The sequence below is a fragment of the Vicugna pacos genome, unplaced genomic scaffold, assembly GCF_048564905.1.
Source record: "Vicugna pacos unplaced genomic scaffold, VicPac4 scaffold_56, whole genome shotgun sequence".
NCBI classification, from domain to species: Eukaryota; Metazoa; Chordata; class Mammalia; order Artiodactyla; family Camelidae; genus Vicugna; species Vicugna pacos.
In genome coordinates, this window is record NW_027328745.1 from 77,511 (window position 1) to 92,422 (window position 14,912).

The 14,912-nt window shown below is 56.5% G+C and overlaps 2 protein-coding genes across 4 annotated transcripts in view; both read left to right on the top strand.

Moving 5' to 3' along the window:
• LOC140694586 (adenylate cyclase type 1-like) overlaps positions 1-780 on the top strand; it is a 20,969-nt gene extending 20,189 nt beyond the window's left edge. For both annotated transcript variants that reach the window (XM_072957751.1, XM_072957752.1), the window contains exon 10: positions 764-780. The gene's annotated coding sequence lies outside the window, so the exon portion shown is untranslated. The remainder of the gene's footprint in view (positions 1-763) is intronic.
• LOC140694583 (adenylate cyclase type 1-like) overlaps positions 778-14,912 on the top strand; it is a 20,967-nt gene continuing 6,832 nt past the window's right edge. The window contains exons 1-7 of one of the 2 annotated variants that reach the window (XM_072957744.1): positions 778-843; positions 1,330-1,740; positions 1,868-1,975; positions 2,573-2,689; positions 4,738-4,852; positions 6,869-6,993; positions 12,440-12,579. In XM_072957744.1, coding sequence (XP_072813845.1) covers positions 2,669-2,689; positions 4,738-4,852; positions 6,869-6,993; positions 12,440-12,579 — 401 coding nt within the window. In that variant the 5' untranslated portion in view covers positions 778-843; positions 1,330-1,740; positions 1,868-1,975; positions 2,573-2,668. The remainder of the gene's footprint in view (positions 844-1,329; positions 1,741-1,867; positions 1,976-2,572; positions 2,690-4,737; positions 4,853-6,868; positions 6,994-12,439; positions 12,580-14,912) is intronic. The other variant, XM_072957745.1, reaches the window with a different exon arrangement.

The following is a 14,912-nucleotide window of genomic DNA, read 5'->3' on the forward strand; positions in this document are numbered from 1 at the left end:
GTGGGGCGTGAGCTGAACAGCCCGCTGCGTCCTGGTCTGCAGAGTGCGTGCGGTTGGCTGGTGGTGTCTGGGCCCCGGTTCCTCGGCTGTAGAGCGGGGACCGTAATGGCCCCGACCTCACAGGGTGGGAGGGTTAGAGGGATACGCGAGTACGCGGCCCAGGGCACCCTCGCTGGTCCGCGCTTCCTCTGTGGTCCCGTGGTCTCAAGTTTTGTTTTCGTTCTAATTTCAGAAGTGTGATTCTAAAACCTTCTGACTTTATCCATGAAATCATTTGTTGAGTATTGTAGAAATGCATTTAAAGAAGCTGAAAATGAAATTTCTAGTAACTTTACAAACATCGTGTAAAGCCTGTGTGAAGAAAGGGACGAAACATAGAGCATAAAAAAGAAGAAACAAGTAAAGGAAATTTTTTACCATTGCTGAGACAGAAGGGCGCAATATTCTGAAAACGTCAAGTTAATCTATTCAGTGAATTTCGGTGCCAGTCAACGTCATAGGGCAGGGCAGATGGCGGGAAGTGTTGCTGTTTTAATTTAGAGATGTCAGTTTTCAGTTTTTTAATTTTGGCAGTTTTTTCACCTGGGAGATGAATGATATGAAAAGAGCCAGGAAATGTGTGTGGAGGATGAATTATGGGTGAGACTCTAGCCGCATTCAGATGGTTCTGGCCGTTCTAGAGTGTGAATCACCTACTGTGGCCACAAATGACTGTAAAAGAGACTTGGTTTTCAATAGTGCTTTATTGCTCGGTGTTTTCCAGAGTGCTCGATGATCCCGATCGGCGCCATCTCGTGTATCTTCACAGTGGTCTGTATCTACTCCGTGGCCCCAGGATATGTGGTGAGCGTGTCTGCAGGGGCTGGGCGTGGCAAGGGCCGTGAGGGACAGGGATGAGGGGCAGCCGCCGGGAGCCGCACTGGAGGGCCCGCCCCTAGGATGGGGAGGGAAACAAGGGGGGTCAGAAGTGGGCCTGGGGTGTCCCAGGAAGCCAGGGTGAGGGGGACATCGGCCAGTGGAGGAGGTGTGATCGGCCCTTTGTGGCGTGCCAAGGACAGAAGCTGGGGCAGTGAAACAGGAAGGAGGGGGTGGGGGGGGGAACAGGATGGAGCTGAGGGGTTTAGGAGGACGGTAGGGGTCTCGTGTCCTCCAGCCCAGGTCCTGGGGCTCCGCTTCTGGTAGTGAGGAGCCTCGAAGGGCCAGGACTGGGCAGGAGTACCCAAGGCCTGGCCGGTGGCACTGGGGGAGTGGGTGGGGCAGGGGGCCAGAGAATGCCGGGGAGGAGGGGGTGCTGTGTGCTCTGAGTGGGGCCCCTCCATCCCCCTCCAGGTGGGCTGCCTGCTCTGGGCCGGGAGCTCCAGCCCCAACGGGTCCCTGGCGGTCCTGTCGTCTGAGGGCCGGGCCCTAGTGCTGCCCGCCCTGCCCGCCCTGCCCTGCAAGCTGTGCCCCATACCCTGCTCTGAGGCCTCATGGGCGCCCTCCTGCTGGCCATATCCCTGCGGGTCTCCTCTTTGCCCCAAATGATCCCCGCTTGTGGCGTCACCACGTCCTGGACCTCAGCGGGTACGCGAGGACCGTGGGGCAGGTACGCTGCTGCTGCCGGGCATCCCACGGGCAGGCGTCGCAGATACCCATCCGTGATGCCCTGTGCTGTGGTCTGCTGACTAGAAGCTCGTTCGTGCCAGGGCTTCTCCCCTCGTCCACTTGGGTGCCAGTTCCAGCAGGTCCTTGGGTTTCTCGGTGAGATGTGGCTCTCAGCCCGGGTCAGTCCCAGGCGCCTCTGGGGGTGTCGCACCTGTGGGGCCCTCGGTGGATGGGTCTTGTGTTCTTGGCACTGAATGGGGTTCTCCTCCTTCTCTTCCCCAAGGGGCAGCTTGGAGCCGATCCTGGCCATCCTGCTGTTCTCACGTGCGCTGGCCCTGACGCCTGGCACGTGGACGTCAAGCTGCGGCCGGACTACGTCTGGGCTGCGCAGGCAAGAGGAGCCCCTCTGCTTCCACGGGGGTCGGCAAGGGAGTCCCTTGGGAAGGGTGTCACGTGGGGGCTTCCGGCTAGACGCCAGCAGCCAGCCGTGTGGGTGGTGTTAGGCATAGGGACCCCTGCGGGGGGGCCTCGCAGTGGGGGAGAGGGACGAGGCTGCACCCCAAGTACAGCAAGGGCAGGTGGGCTTGTACAGCCGAGGGGCAGGGTGGGGGCAGTGGCTGTAAAGTGATGAAGAGTAGAGATCAGGGGGCAGGGGTTTCTGATTGAGCTGATGTAACAGGATTCATGCTGAGGACAGGCCTGGGTGATCGGACGTCACCTGGGGAGGGTGGGAGGTGAGGAACCCGATCAGATGTCCAGGGTGATCGGATGTCAGGGATGGGGTGTCTGGGTGAGCTGGCTCAGCGGGGTTCTTGCTAAAACTGGACAATGCGGAAATGAAGAGGGACGCCGCAAAGTCAGGGCCCAGTTGGGAAGACAGTTCAGAGTCTGGTCCAGGAGAGGATCTTGTCAGGTGGCGGGTTGTCGAGCGAGTGAAGGATGCTGGAAGGGTGGGCGAGTGACCAACGGAGCATCCTGTCATCCCCAGGCAGAGGAGGAGCGGGACGACACGGAGAGGGTGAAGCCGGACAACAGGAGGGTCCTCTTCAACCTCCTGCCGGCCCACGTCGCCCTGCACTGCCTCATGGCCAACCCCCGGAACGCGGTGAGTGTGCGGCCTGCGTGGCAGTGCTTCCCGGGCCCTGAGACCCAGCAGGGTGCTCCTCCAAGCCGAGCTGCTCTGGGAGGGGCTGCAGGGCTGCAGCTGGAGGTCCAGTCCAGAGGGACCCTCCCCTCTGCCTCATACCGCACGGGGTAGCCTTTTCCAAGCCCTCAGCTGCACCAAGGAGGGGAGGCCCCTCTGCCCACCCCCAGGCGCAGGGCAGAGGCCGGGCCATCAGAGGCTCCTGGGATGTGGGGTTGACAGGTGCCCAGAACCACCGTGTCCTCCCCTTTGATCCTGGAAGAGAGCATAACGTTCACCATCCCCACAAGGCGGGAGATGGGGCTTCAGGAAACCACACTCAAGGGGGAAAGCGCTGTTTCAAGACCTTCACGTTCTGGGTGGTGTCCCGTCCTGGCTGAGTTTGTGTGGGCGGCCTGGCCTGGCCCTGCCCGCCTGGCCGCAGGGCTGGTGGTTCATCCTCTTCTCCATGTTCAGTGCAGTCTGGGGCCACGACCTAGAGGTGAAGCTCGAAAACCACCCCAGCAGCACAGCGCAGGGCTTGGAAAAGCCGTCTCAAAAATAAGAGAGTCTCAGGTTGGGTTTCTAGGTCCTAAAGGCACAAACACCAAGGCTCAGCTTGCCCAGCTGTGGCCTGAAGTAGCTTCCAGGCTCATCTTTCAACCTGCTGGGCCTGGGGGTGTCCAGAGAGGTTTGTCTTGCCAGAGCAGCATGTCCCTCCCTGGTGCCACCCCCCAACAGGGGGCTCTGCTCTCACCTGGGAGCTGAACGACCTCGCGTCGTCCTAGATGCTCCAGGCCCCCTCCTTGTGTGTCTATTGTTAAATAAATTGAATCAATAATTAATAACCTTCCAAAACAGAAAGTGCTGGGTGTAGCTGGGTTCACGGGTGAATTCTGTCAGACGTTTCATAAAGAAGTCATACCAGTTCCCTGTAATCTCCTCCAGGATATAGAAGTAGAAGCAATGCTTCCCACCGCATTCTGTGAGTCCAGCATTACCACATTAGCGCATTGCCACAATAGCAAACCAGATTAAGAAATTACAAGAAAGGAAAATTACGGGCCAGTATTCCTTTTGAATATAGATGCATAAATTCTCACCAAATATTAATTAGACAATTGAATTCAGCAAGGTATGAGAAGAACTAAGCGCCACAAATGAGTGTTGAATTTATTCCAGATACGCAAGGCTGGCTCAGCATTTCAAAATTAATTAAGAAAACTCACCATATCAACAGGATAAAAAAAGAGAAATCACATGATCATATCAATTGATGCAAACCATTTATTTGACAGCATATAACACCCATTCCTGATTTAAAGAAAACTTCCTCAGCAAACTACGAATAGAAGGGAACTTCCTCAACTTGATAAAGAGTATCTACCAAATCCCCCTGTAGCGTGCCCGCAGACACGATGCGGAGGAACTGATGCCTTCCCCCGAGATAGGAGCGCGACAAGGAAGCCCCTCTCCTCTCACCGCTCCTGTTTGCCAGTCACACTGGAAGACCTGGCTAGAGCAGTGAGACAGGAAAAGGAAATAAAGGTGTATAGACAGAGAAGGATGAGATAAAACTGTCCTTGTCCTTAGGTAGTACGATTATTTATATAGAAAAAACGATTTTTTAAAATACACCAGCAGTGAACAAGTGAAATCTGAAAATACAATACCCTTTGTGTTAGCACACACCCCCACACTTAAATACCGGGTACAGGTTTTCAAGATACAGGTAGTATCTCTATGAGGAAAGCGAGAAAGCTCTGATGAGAGAAGTCAAAGAAGGTCTAGCTAAGTGGAAATACAGTCCGCGTTTCTGCCTAGAAGGACATCATCAAGACGTCAGTTATTCCCTGCTTGACCTGTAGATTGAACTCAAGCAGCCCGGCTGCTGCATTGTTGATGTGGAGATCAAATCGCGAGCTCACCAGGGGTGCCGCTTGGCCCCCTGCAGGTCACTGGCTGAGCGTCCCTGCTGCCTCTGCCCTCGCGCCCCTCAACTGTAATAACCCGCGTGTGCTCACATCCAGGTCAGGCCGTGCGTCTCCTCCCGCCTCGGCGCGTTGGCAGCCTTCCCCGTGGAGGCGCTCGGCGTCCCGGACGAGATCGACTACCGGTCCTGCGACGACTTCGTGCTCCGTGCAGGTACGTGGCCGCAGGCCGTCCCGTCACTCGGGCCAGCGCACCCTTCCCGCACCCGGCCCGGGAGCTGGTGGCCACGGCCCTCTGCCTAGGAGGCCGTTCCAGGCTCCCTTGTCTCAGGGAGGCGGGTGGAGCCACCCAGAGGAGTGCGTGGGACACAGGGACAGCCGGGTGAGCCTCAGAGCTGGGTATCGGTGACTTAGGACCGAAAGAGTGATTGTCCAGCTCACAAGGCACGTGAGAAATCTTGATTGTCTCAGAGGCTTTCACGTGCACGTCTGAGTCCACACGCGGCTGGAGGAGGGCGCCCCGTTTCCCTGCGCAGAGCCCGGCTGTGCAGACTCAAGCCGGGCCCTTGGTCCTCCTGGGGTCCCTTCCCCTCACCTGGGAGTGAGGTGGGGGACCATCGGGGGTCTAAGCTCCTTTCTAGCTTTTATAAAACTGTTAGATTATTTTTTAACTCTTAAATTCCGCCCCCTCCTTTTTTTTTGGCAAGAAGATAGTTTCCCACAAAAATTCTTACTAGTCAAGGATGTAGTTAAACTGGAGATTTATGATTTTTTAAAAACATTGTGTCTTAGCTGTTACAGGTGTTTCGATTTAATTTCGAGTGGGGGAGGTAATTAGGTTGATTTATTTACTTTTTTAATGGGAGCACTGAGGACCGAAGCCAGGGCCTCCTGCGTGCTAAGCACGTGCTCTACCACTGAGCTATTATGTACCCTCCTCCCTGCAGATTTATGGTCTCTTTCTTGTTCTCCTTTCTCTCTCTCTCTCTCCTTTTCTTGCTAGTCCGTGATAGAGTTAGTTAAACTGGACATGTCTGGCCGTTTTGCAGTTGAAACGTCTAGTGGCCTTAAGAGCAGGAGCGAGAGCTGGGTTTGAGTGTGAGGGGGCAGCAGGTGTCCCTCCGAGTGGGCGGGGTTCTGACGCGCTTAAGCAGAAGCGCTGACTTAGAGCTGGTGCCTGGCCTGAGGGATGGGCTGGAGGTGGGGGCAGGCCGCCCTCTGTGCCTCACCCCCCCCCCCCTCAGTGGTCAGTTCTCCGGGGCTGCGGGCTCGGATTAACAGATGTACTGACGTGAGAGGGGACAGATCCAAGGGCCCGTCATGGAAATTCTATTTCTTACCCTGTTACTGAGAATCTGCTGGCTGATTGGCCCTCTCTGTGCCCGGACGGCTGGTCCCACGAGGCTGGATCCTGGCTCCGACTCGTTCACGTGGGCTGACGCTTCCGGGGTGGTAGAGGGGGGCTCTCTGCGTCGCCCCAGCCGTCTGTGAAGTGGGCCCTTTGGGGACTCTTCCCCGAGGTCCCACATCTGCCTGGCCCAAGGCCGAGCTCTCCCAACTCACCGTCCAGCTCTGCCCGCTTCCCCCACCTTCTCCCGCAGACGCCAGCACCCCCTGCCCAGGCTTCGGGGGATTGACCGGGCGAGTGTCTGAAATGTTATTAAGACACTTGGCTGAGCTCAGAAAAATTGACACGTGAGGACAGAATCAGTAGATGCGACCTGGTGTCGGCGCAGACACAGCTGGGGCACCCGGGCCTGTGTCGCTCCCCAGGCCGTTAGGACCCCGAATCGCAGAAAGAGAAGGGGGGCTCCGCTCTCCTTCAGAGCATCTTGAAATACTTCATTCCGGGCCCCAGTCCCGAAGGAGCTGAGGGATCCCACCCAGGGAAGCAGTCAGGAGCTGCTGTCCTTTCTGGAAGGAGGAGCTGGGGTGGGGGTGGGGGGACACACACTGTGGCTCTACAGACCGAAAGGTCAGCCTTCTTAGCGGTGAGACTCGGTCTGAGGATGCTGTTCCAGGAAATGGGACTTTTTCTCGGGATCAGGACTGCTTCCTGGGGGTGTGGGGTGCAAGCAGGGGCTGGGAGCAGCCGCTCAGCCATGCTGTGGGGTCCCTGCTTCAGGGAGGGGGGTTGCACTTGGTGGCCCCAGGAATCCATGACCCCACAAGGGCCAGCTCCTCCCCTCCAGAGCCTCCCCACTAACACCACACCGGGGCTGTTTTCCAGGCATCAACATGGGCCCCGCGGTGGCCGGAGTGACTGGGGCTTGCAGGCTGCAGTACGACATTCTGGGGAAACACAGTCAACGTGGCCAGTGGATGGACGGCAACGGGGTCCCGGGCAGGATCCAGGTCAGTGCATTCAGAATCCCCAAGGTGCAGGTGCCCATCCTGCAGGCAGGAGACGGAGGCAGGAGAGGCAAGGGTGAGGCAGGGGCCGGCCACCTAGCCCTGCAGCCTGCATCCTCCCTTCCTCGTCTGCCTCTTCTGGGTGGGGACGCGAAGCTGCAGGCAGGCACGCTGATGGGGGCTCGATGTGTCTGCGGCCTTGGGGGTTGGCCCCGACGTGGCCATGGGGAGAGTCGGGGTGATGAGTGACTGGGATGTTTGGGGGCAGTGCGTGACGACTCCTTAGAAGGGAAGGGGCTGCCTCGCCGTTCGAAGGGCAGAGTGCTGTGTGGCCACCTGACTTGGGAAGCAGCAGGTGACCCTGGGCAGGGAGCCATCTGAAGGTGTCGAGGACAGTGGCGCCTGCTCTTTACGGGTAGGAGGGAGTGTGGACCCACTCTCCTAATTTCCTTTAGAACAAATGAGCAAGTGTGAGTCAGCTGAGGCTTGGACACTGCAGGCCTCTGGGAGCCTCAGAGGGAGGGAGCCTGTCCCCTGTGTGTGGCTGTGGCTGTCCTCTGGGGACCCCGGGGGGCAGGGCAGAGAGCGTGGCACTTGGCGAGCAGGGCTGCTGCCTTCCCGCTGCGGCCTGGCCTCAGGGCGGCGTCAGAGGACTGCGCCCAGTGGCTGTCACCAGTTAGCACTGGGCTTTTGCTGTATCAGAGTCACACTGGGTCCTCTGCAGGCCCTGTGAGATGTGCATTCATCCCAGGTTTTGACAAAGACACTGGGGTGCAGCCCCCTGCAGGATGTGGTTCCAACGAGAAGGTTGTAAGCGTGGGGCTCTCCCACCTCGTGCCTGTTCGGTTCCGGTGGCCCCAGCTGGCATTTTGGGGCACTAGCTGTCGGTCAGGTGCCTTGGTGGGTCCTTCGGATTCATCAGCTTAAAAGGCAAACGGGTCAAAATCCTCACGGCGCTCTCCTGCTCTCAGAACATAGGTGAGATCTCTGTACCTCTGCGTTCTTTTCCTTAAGCTTCTCTTAAGGTGGTGAAACACACATAATGTAAAATTGACCGTCTTAGCCATTTTTAAGTGCCCAGCTCAGTGGTGTCAAGAGCACGCACGTTGTCCTAATGCCGTCGATCCCAGGACACTGTGTTCCTTCCCTAACAGGATCTTTCACCCCTGTTCCTCACAGCCTTCCCTAAGAGCTGGTCATGTCCCAGGGCAGACCTGGTGGGAAGCCCACCCACTCTCCAGCCCGGCCACGTCCAGAGCCGACATCACATGTCTAAGTGTCTGGAGTCAGGTGTGAGTCGGCCACTCCTCTGCTCAGAGCCGCCCCTGTTCCCTCAGCCTCCGGTGAGGGCCAGTTACCGTGGTGTGGCCTCCCCAACAGCATCCAGCCTCCCTCAGCTGCTGCCTGGCGAAGTCCGTGTCTGGACTCCCACAGGGCAGCGCTGCGTCTTGGCTCCAAGGTCCCTCTGCGTGGACCTCCCGGGAGCACCAGCATCACGCAGGGTCTTTGCAGACCCGGCCCCGCGCCTTCCTCCATTTGGCTTGAGTGTCAGCACCCATGCACTTGGGACAGGGCAGGACAGGAGCGGGGCTCTGCTGACGTCTGTCAGCCTGGGTAAGACCAGCGGTCCCCACCCCCACCCCCACCCCCCGGCCCGGCCGCGTGACCGCCCTCTGCGCAGAAGGTGCTCCCAGCCCATCACGCTCCTCCTCCTGTTTGAAGGGAGAAGCACTTACGCTCCACTGCTGTGTGGTTCTTTAAGGGGTTCGTGGTCACAGTCTAGGAGAGATGCCCTTCCCTTTGCTGGCCCAAACTAAGCCTTTGGTTCTTCCCTGGAAGAAGTGAACAAAAGACTCAGATTTTAATGTTCAAGTTTTGTAAAGAGGTGTCTTTTTTCCTGAACATACTGTCCAATTAGCTGTCGCCTGCCCACGGTCTCATTCTTCAGCCCTCCGGCGGGAGCCTTCTTTCTTCTGGGTCAAAAGTCCAAACAAGGACACCGCCCACCCCGTGTCTGCCGTCCCAGGAGAGGCAGATGGGGGTTCTGTGCAGACTACAGTCCCAGGGACATCTCGGGGGCCCCATTTTCCAAGGAGTAAGCCAGCCAAGGGAAGGTTGACCACGATGATGCCCAGATTCCACCTCGGCCATCCGCTTGGGGACCGAGCAGATGCTTCCCTGGACATGCCTCCAGGGGGCCCAGCACGTGTTCTCATGCAGCGTGAAGTCGACATGGCTGTGGGACGGGTCCTCCCCTGCCGGCCGGGCCTCACAGGGAACTCTGGGGAGAGTTCCAGCGCGACGCTGCTGAGACACAGGGAGCCTCATGCAGACGGCTAAGAATCGGACATTCTAGGGGATGCCCTCGTGGCCTCCTGGGGACCTCGTGTCTCTGAGCCCCTGACCTGGACACTCACCAGGACCCGCCCCGGTAACGTCACGCACAGCCCTGATTCTCAGCCTGGGACTTCCTGGCTGGCATCTCGAGGCTGAGGGGGACACAGGGGCGGCATGCAGCCCGAGCTCCCAGGCGGCCCGGGAGGACCCCCCGGCCCGTCCCCGCCTGCCGTCAAACCTCGGCTTTGCTGTGTGTGGTGGTGGGTCATCCTCACCTCCAGCATTTCCTTGCACAACGTTTTGGATGCTTTATTGCCGCTCGTTCTTCATAAAACAAGTGAAAACAGTGAGAGGAAAAGCTCAGGGTCAGGAGCAGACTCAGAGGTTTTGTCCGTGTGCATCCGGGGGCTCGAGCAGGGCGTCGGGGTGTCGGGAGCACAGGTCTCTTTGAACAGATGAGTTGTGGGTTCAGCTGTGAGAGGAAAGAGCAAAATGGAGCCTTTGATCACGATCCATTTTGCCACCTTGCGTCTTAGAGGCCACGTCTGAGTGGTGGCCTTGGTGACCTCGGTGTCTCCCCGGGTAAGCAGCCAGTCTCGGGCTCAGTTCCATGAAGGACTTTGGGGCACGCTCAGTGAGCCCTGCCGGGGAACTGAGTGAGGCCCTCACCCTTGTGTGGCTTTAGACCGGGGCCTTTGGCAGCTTTGGGGCCACCCAGCAGCCAGCACCCTGGGGAGTTTAAGCACTCTCCACTTTTTCTTGGCCATTTGATTCTTTGTGACTGTCGTAGCCACCGTCAGGCTGACCGAGTTACTCTTGTTGTCAGTGGACAGCGTCCTTCTCGTTTACAAGGCGTTGGGGGGGGGGACCACCTGCCCAGCTCCCAAGGCCGAGAGATGGAGTCAGTCTGGCGAGGGTCCAGGCCCCAGGCATCCACCTACCCTTCTCCGTCCGGGTGGGTGGATGGCGGCATCCTGTTCCTCCCCAGGCGACTTCCTCCAGACCCCAGGCAGCCCCCAGCCCCTCCATGCCAGCACCAGCCTGCGCCTCACCAACGAGCAGCTGCAGAAACTGGCAGAGGTAGTTAATTAAGGGCAGTGACAGCGCCCTGGGCCTCCTTCTATCGGTCTGGCAGACACGCTTCCAGCCCTCCTGTCTACACTGGTTCAGCCAGCTTTGGTTCTCCCGAGGGGCCCCTTCCCAGCACATTTAGAGCCATCCGCAGATTTCACCATCCTGGGAGCTGGGCAGGTCCTGATAGTCCGTGGTTATGCTTCCTTTCTGAGCTTCCCTGGGTAGGTTTCCCGCGGGCCTCGGTTGCCTGCCTGCCTGCCTGCCTTCTTGTATTCGACAAGCACTCATGAATGCCAGGAGCCCTGGGGAGACGTGCTGAGACAGACCAGACCCCTCGTGTGGGGCGCTGACTGTCCAGAGAGGGATTAGACGGCGTGCGTGCCAGAAGCAGGCCGATGGTTAGTGAGTGCGAGGGCCGCGCGGGAAGAAGGCCAGGTTCCAGCCCATCGGGCAGGGGAGAAGAACGGTCCTCTGCCCAGCTCTGCCAGGGACTGACACCCTGGGGACCTGAGACCCTGGGCCCTGGATGGGCCGAGTTGCTGTAACTAAAGATCCCAGAGATGGGAGATGGCATGAGAGGGGGAGGGTGTGGGGGGTTTCAGAGCAGCACCCAGGGGAGGGGAGCGAGGTGGTCTCCTTCAGTGTAAGGCGAGGAGGACCCAAGGAATCGTGTCCTCTTCTGCTTAAATAACCTTGCTAGAAAGAGCTTTCTCCTATTTCATGTTGTTTTGTTTTGTTTTGTTTAACATTTTTTATTGACTTATAATCATTTTACAATGTTGTGTCAAATTCCAGTGTTCAGCACAATTTTTCAGTCATTCATGGACACATACACACTCATTGTCACATTTTTTTCTCTGTGATTTATCATAAGATTTTGTGTATATTTCCCTGTGCTATGCAGTGTAATCTTGTTTATCTGTTCTACAATTTTGAAATCCCAGTCTATCCCTTCCCACCCTCTACCCCCCTGGTAACCACAAGTCTGTATCCTCTGTCCGTGAGTCTATTTCTGTCCTGGATTTATGCTTTGTTTTTATTTGTTTGTTTGTTTTTGTTTTTGTTTTTTAGATTCCACATATGAGCGATCTCATATGGTATTTCTCTTTCTCTTTCTGGCTTACTTCACTTAGAATGACATTCTCTAGGAGCATCCATGTTGCTGCAAATGGCGTTATGTTGTCGGTTTTCATGGCTGAGTAGTATTCCATTGTATAAATATACCACATCTTCTTTATCCAGTCACCTGTTGATGGACATTTAGGCTGTTTCCATGTTTTGGCTATTGTCAATAGTGCTGCTATGAACATTGGGGTGCAGGATTTCATGTTGTTTTTAACTGTGTGAGGCGGGAATTCTTCCAGCTAAACTGTTGTTTAGCTAGATTCCCAATTCTGGGAACCCAAGAATTGGGGGAGTGAAGTCACGTCCCCGCTGTCACTAGGGAGGGGAATGTGCCTACCGCCCTGTCTGCGCTGGTGGCCCCCGCTTTTGGGCCCACGGAGGCCCCAGGAGCCAGGAGCCTGTGCACCCCAGCTGGGCCCTGAGGGCTCTGTGCCGGCCACAGGGATGCGAGCCTGGTGCCGGCCCCTTCCTGCCAGTCCCCGACCCTCGAGGTTGTCCGAGGTTCCTGCCGGTGCCGGGAGCCCTGCGGGGAGCCGGGCCTGCCACTGTGTGTCCACAACTGGAGCTCGATGTCTGCAGGTGTGCCTGGAGCCTGGGGTGACCGTGGAGCTCACACCCTGGGACCAGGTCTGTGTAGGCCCTGTCCAGCCCACCCATCATCCGTGGGGACCACTGTCCTCACCTGTTTGTCTAGGGCCGCTTAGTTCCCTCGGAGTCCCCTGCTCTGTTTGTGGGATCATGTTCTTCTCACAGGGCGACCAGAGTCACCACAGGAGGAGCCAGAGGACCTGGCTTGCAGGCCGAGCCAGGGAGGCCGGGCCTGGGTGATCAGGGTGGGCTGTGCAGGTGGAGGAGGGACCCCTCCATGGGCTCCCCTTTGACCAAGAGTGATGCCCGCATGTCTCTCCTGCAGGTGACTGAGGAAGTTCACCGGCTGCTGCGGCGGGGCACGTACCACTTTGTGTGCCGTGGGAAAGTCGGCGTCCAGGGCAAGGGCGAGGTGCTGACGTACTTCCTGGAAGGCAGGACCGACGGAAGTGGCTCCCAAACCAGGTCTGTGAACTGAGAGTGGAAAATGTAAGGACGTGTGGGAGAGCCAGCCTGCAGACCAGACTGGTCATGGGCCACCCCCCGGTACCCCCTGCTGCAGCCAGCCTCTCAGTCGGAGCCGGGGTGGGGGCTCTGCGCGGCTCGGGGTTCACCCCCTGGCCCCCGGGTCAGCACTTGCCCCCTGGAGCAGCAGGGAAGGAGGCTTAGTGGAGCCCACACGGGCCGCTGGGGGCACAGGGGTGAATGCTCGGGGCTTCAGGGGCCTCGGGCTCCTGCAGGGACCAGCCCTGGCAGCAGAGCAGGGCCAGGGTCCAGGGCAAGGCTGGGGCAGGGGCACCGTCCACGCACGGCTTATGAGTGTGTTGCTTAGCGCTTCATAGTCTAAAGGGACATCCGAGTCTCTTGGTGTCGTGAAACGTCCCTTTCATCGAGACGATTATTACCGAGTAGAGCCTCCTTCAGAGGTGGGACTGTCAGACCCGGGAGATCCTCAGACACCCTCGCTGTTCGCTCTCTTCTTGTCAACCTGTAAACAAGAAACGTCCTCGTCTCCCGGTTAAATACATTAATCCCGGATAGGTAGCTTCCTCTAGGCACTGTGTGGGTCCTCCCCTTCCACGTGGAGACAGACTGCTTTCTGGATCTCTTCTCCCTTCTTTCACGGTTACTCCGCCATCCAGTCTGTGTCCTGTTCCCATCATTTCACTAAATCGGTCCCTGTCAAGTTTGCTGATCGCCTTCCTTTGAACTTTTTCTCAGAATACACTACATAGAATCCAACACTCAACAATCTCTGTCCCATTTCCTGAGGATTCCATCCCTTGCATGTTTTTCTCCAGATGACGCACCATCATCTAACACACATGAGGACTTCGCTTTTTTTGTTGTTGTTTTTTTTTTTGGAAATTACCTGATGACCCCAGTCGACTAGAGCTGCTTGGGGCAGGGATTTTATCAGTTTGTTCACTTCTGGATCCTGAGCCCTTAGAACTGTGCCCAGCACAAGGTAGGGACGCCACAAATATTGGTTGAATTAATGGGACATCACATTGTCCCGGAACTCCGAGAACCTTTTTTCTGGCCACTTCTCTCACCTCCTTCATGTCCCATCCCACCTCTGCCGACCCCTCAAATGTTAGTGTTCTCAAGGCTCCGGCACCCATCCTCTGCTCTTCTCATTCTATTCATTTTACACGGCACGTGGGCATCACTAACACGGAAGTAGTTCGGTCGTCTAACAAATCCTGCCCACTTAGCTGGGCGTTCGGGCCTCAGTATGGATTCTGCAACTAGGTTTCAAGACTCAGTCCTCACGCCTCTGCCACTGGAACCGTGTTTCAGGCCTGCACCAGGGTGATAGCCCAGCGCTCTCCTTCCTCTGAGGGCAGCTTCCTCACCGAATTGTCCTCCTCTTAGGATGACACAGATAAGGAAGCAGAGGTGCTATGCGAAGGTGACCAGGAATATAGACTTGTCACCTCCTCCCTCTCACAAATTCTGCTTCTGAATGCATGTTTTATCTTTCTTCTTGCCCGTCAGATAAAACTATACAGGTTGACAGAGGTTACCTTAATTCTCTCTTGCTATGGCGTTTAGTTTCTAAAGGTATGTGGTGAATTAGGGACATAACGTGTTTCTTGAGAAAATTCTTAATGTATAATTAAGACTGGATCACCTGTCCTTGCCAAAACAGAAGCGACTCCTCTCCCTGCTGGGCTGTTACTTACTTACAGGTCGAATCCCTGTGGCCCCTGGGCCACCTGCACCATCTGCCGTCACCGTAGGCTGTCTGCTTCTCCTCCCTTGCAGGCTTCCGTCCGGGCTGTTCAGTGAGATCTGAACCCAGGACATCTAGATGTGTTATAGACCCATTGCTTCAGGCCCTGCACCCCTCTAGACACAGAAGGCCTGGGCGGTGAGGATCATGGGAAAGTCATCCTGGCTCTTCCCTCTTAATTTGCCGTGTTAATTCAACTTTTACGACCTATTCCTGCAAAATGTGAACCCACATTGTGGATAATGAAGTTAAATGCTCTTACTTTAAACATGTTTCTGTGATCAGTAGAAATACATGTGTATTTCAGGGCAAGATTTTCATCTTCTCTTTAACACCTTGGAGAATAACACAATTTAGTAAATGTTTTATTTAAGAGGTGAATCCAGGGCTTTGTATTAAGTCGTATAGACACTACTGTGAGGAAGGTGATGGACCAGAGGCTAGTTGAGGGGAAAACAGTACAAAGCATGCTCAGTATAGGATGCCATGGCTGCAGCCCGGTTGTACACATAGCGAAAGTTTCATGATGAGACAAAACCTAAACTGTAACCCATGAGGT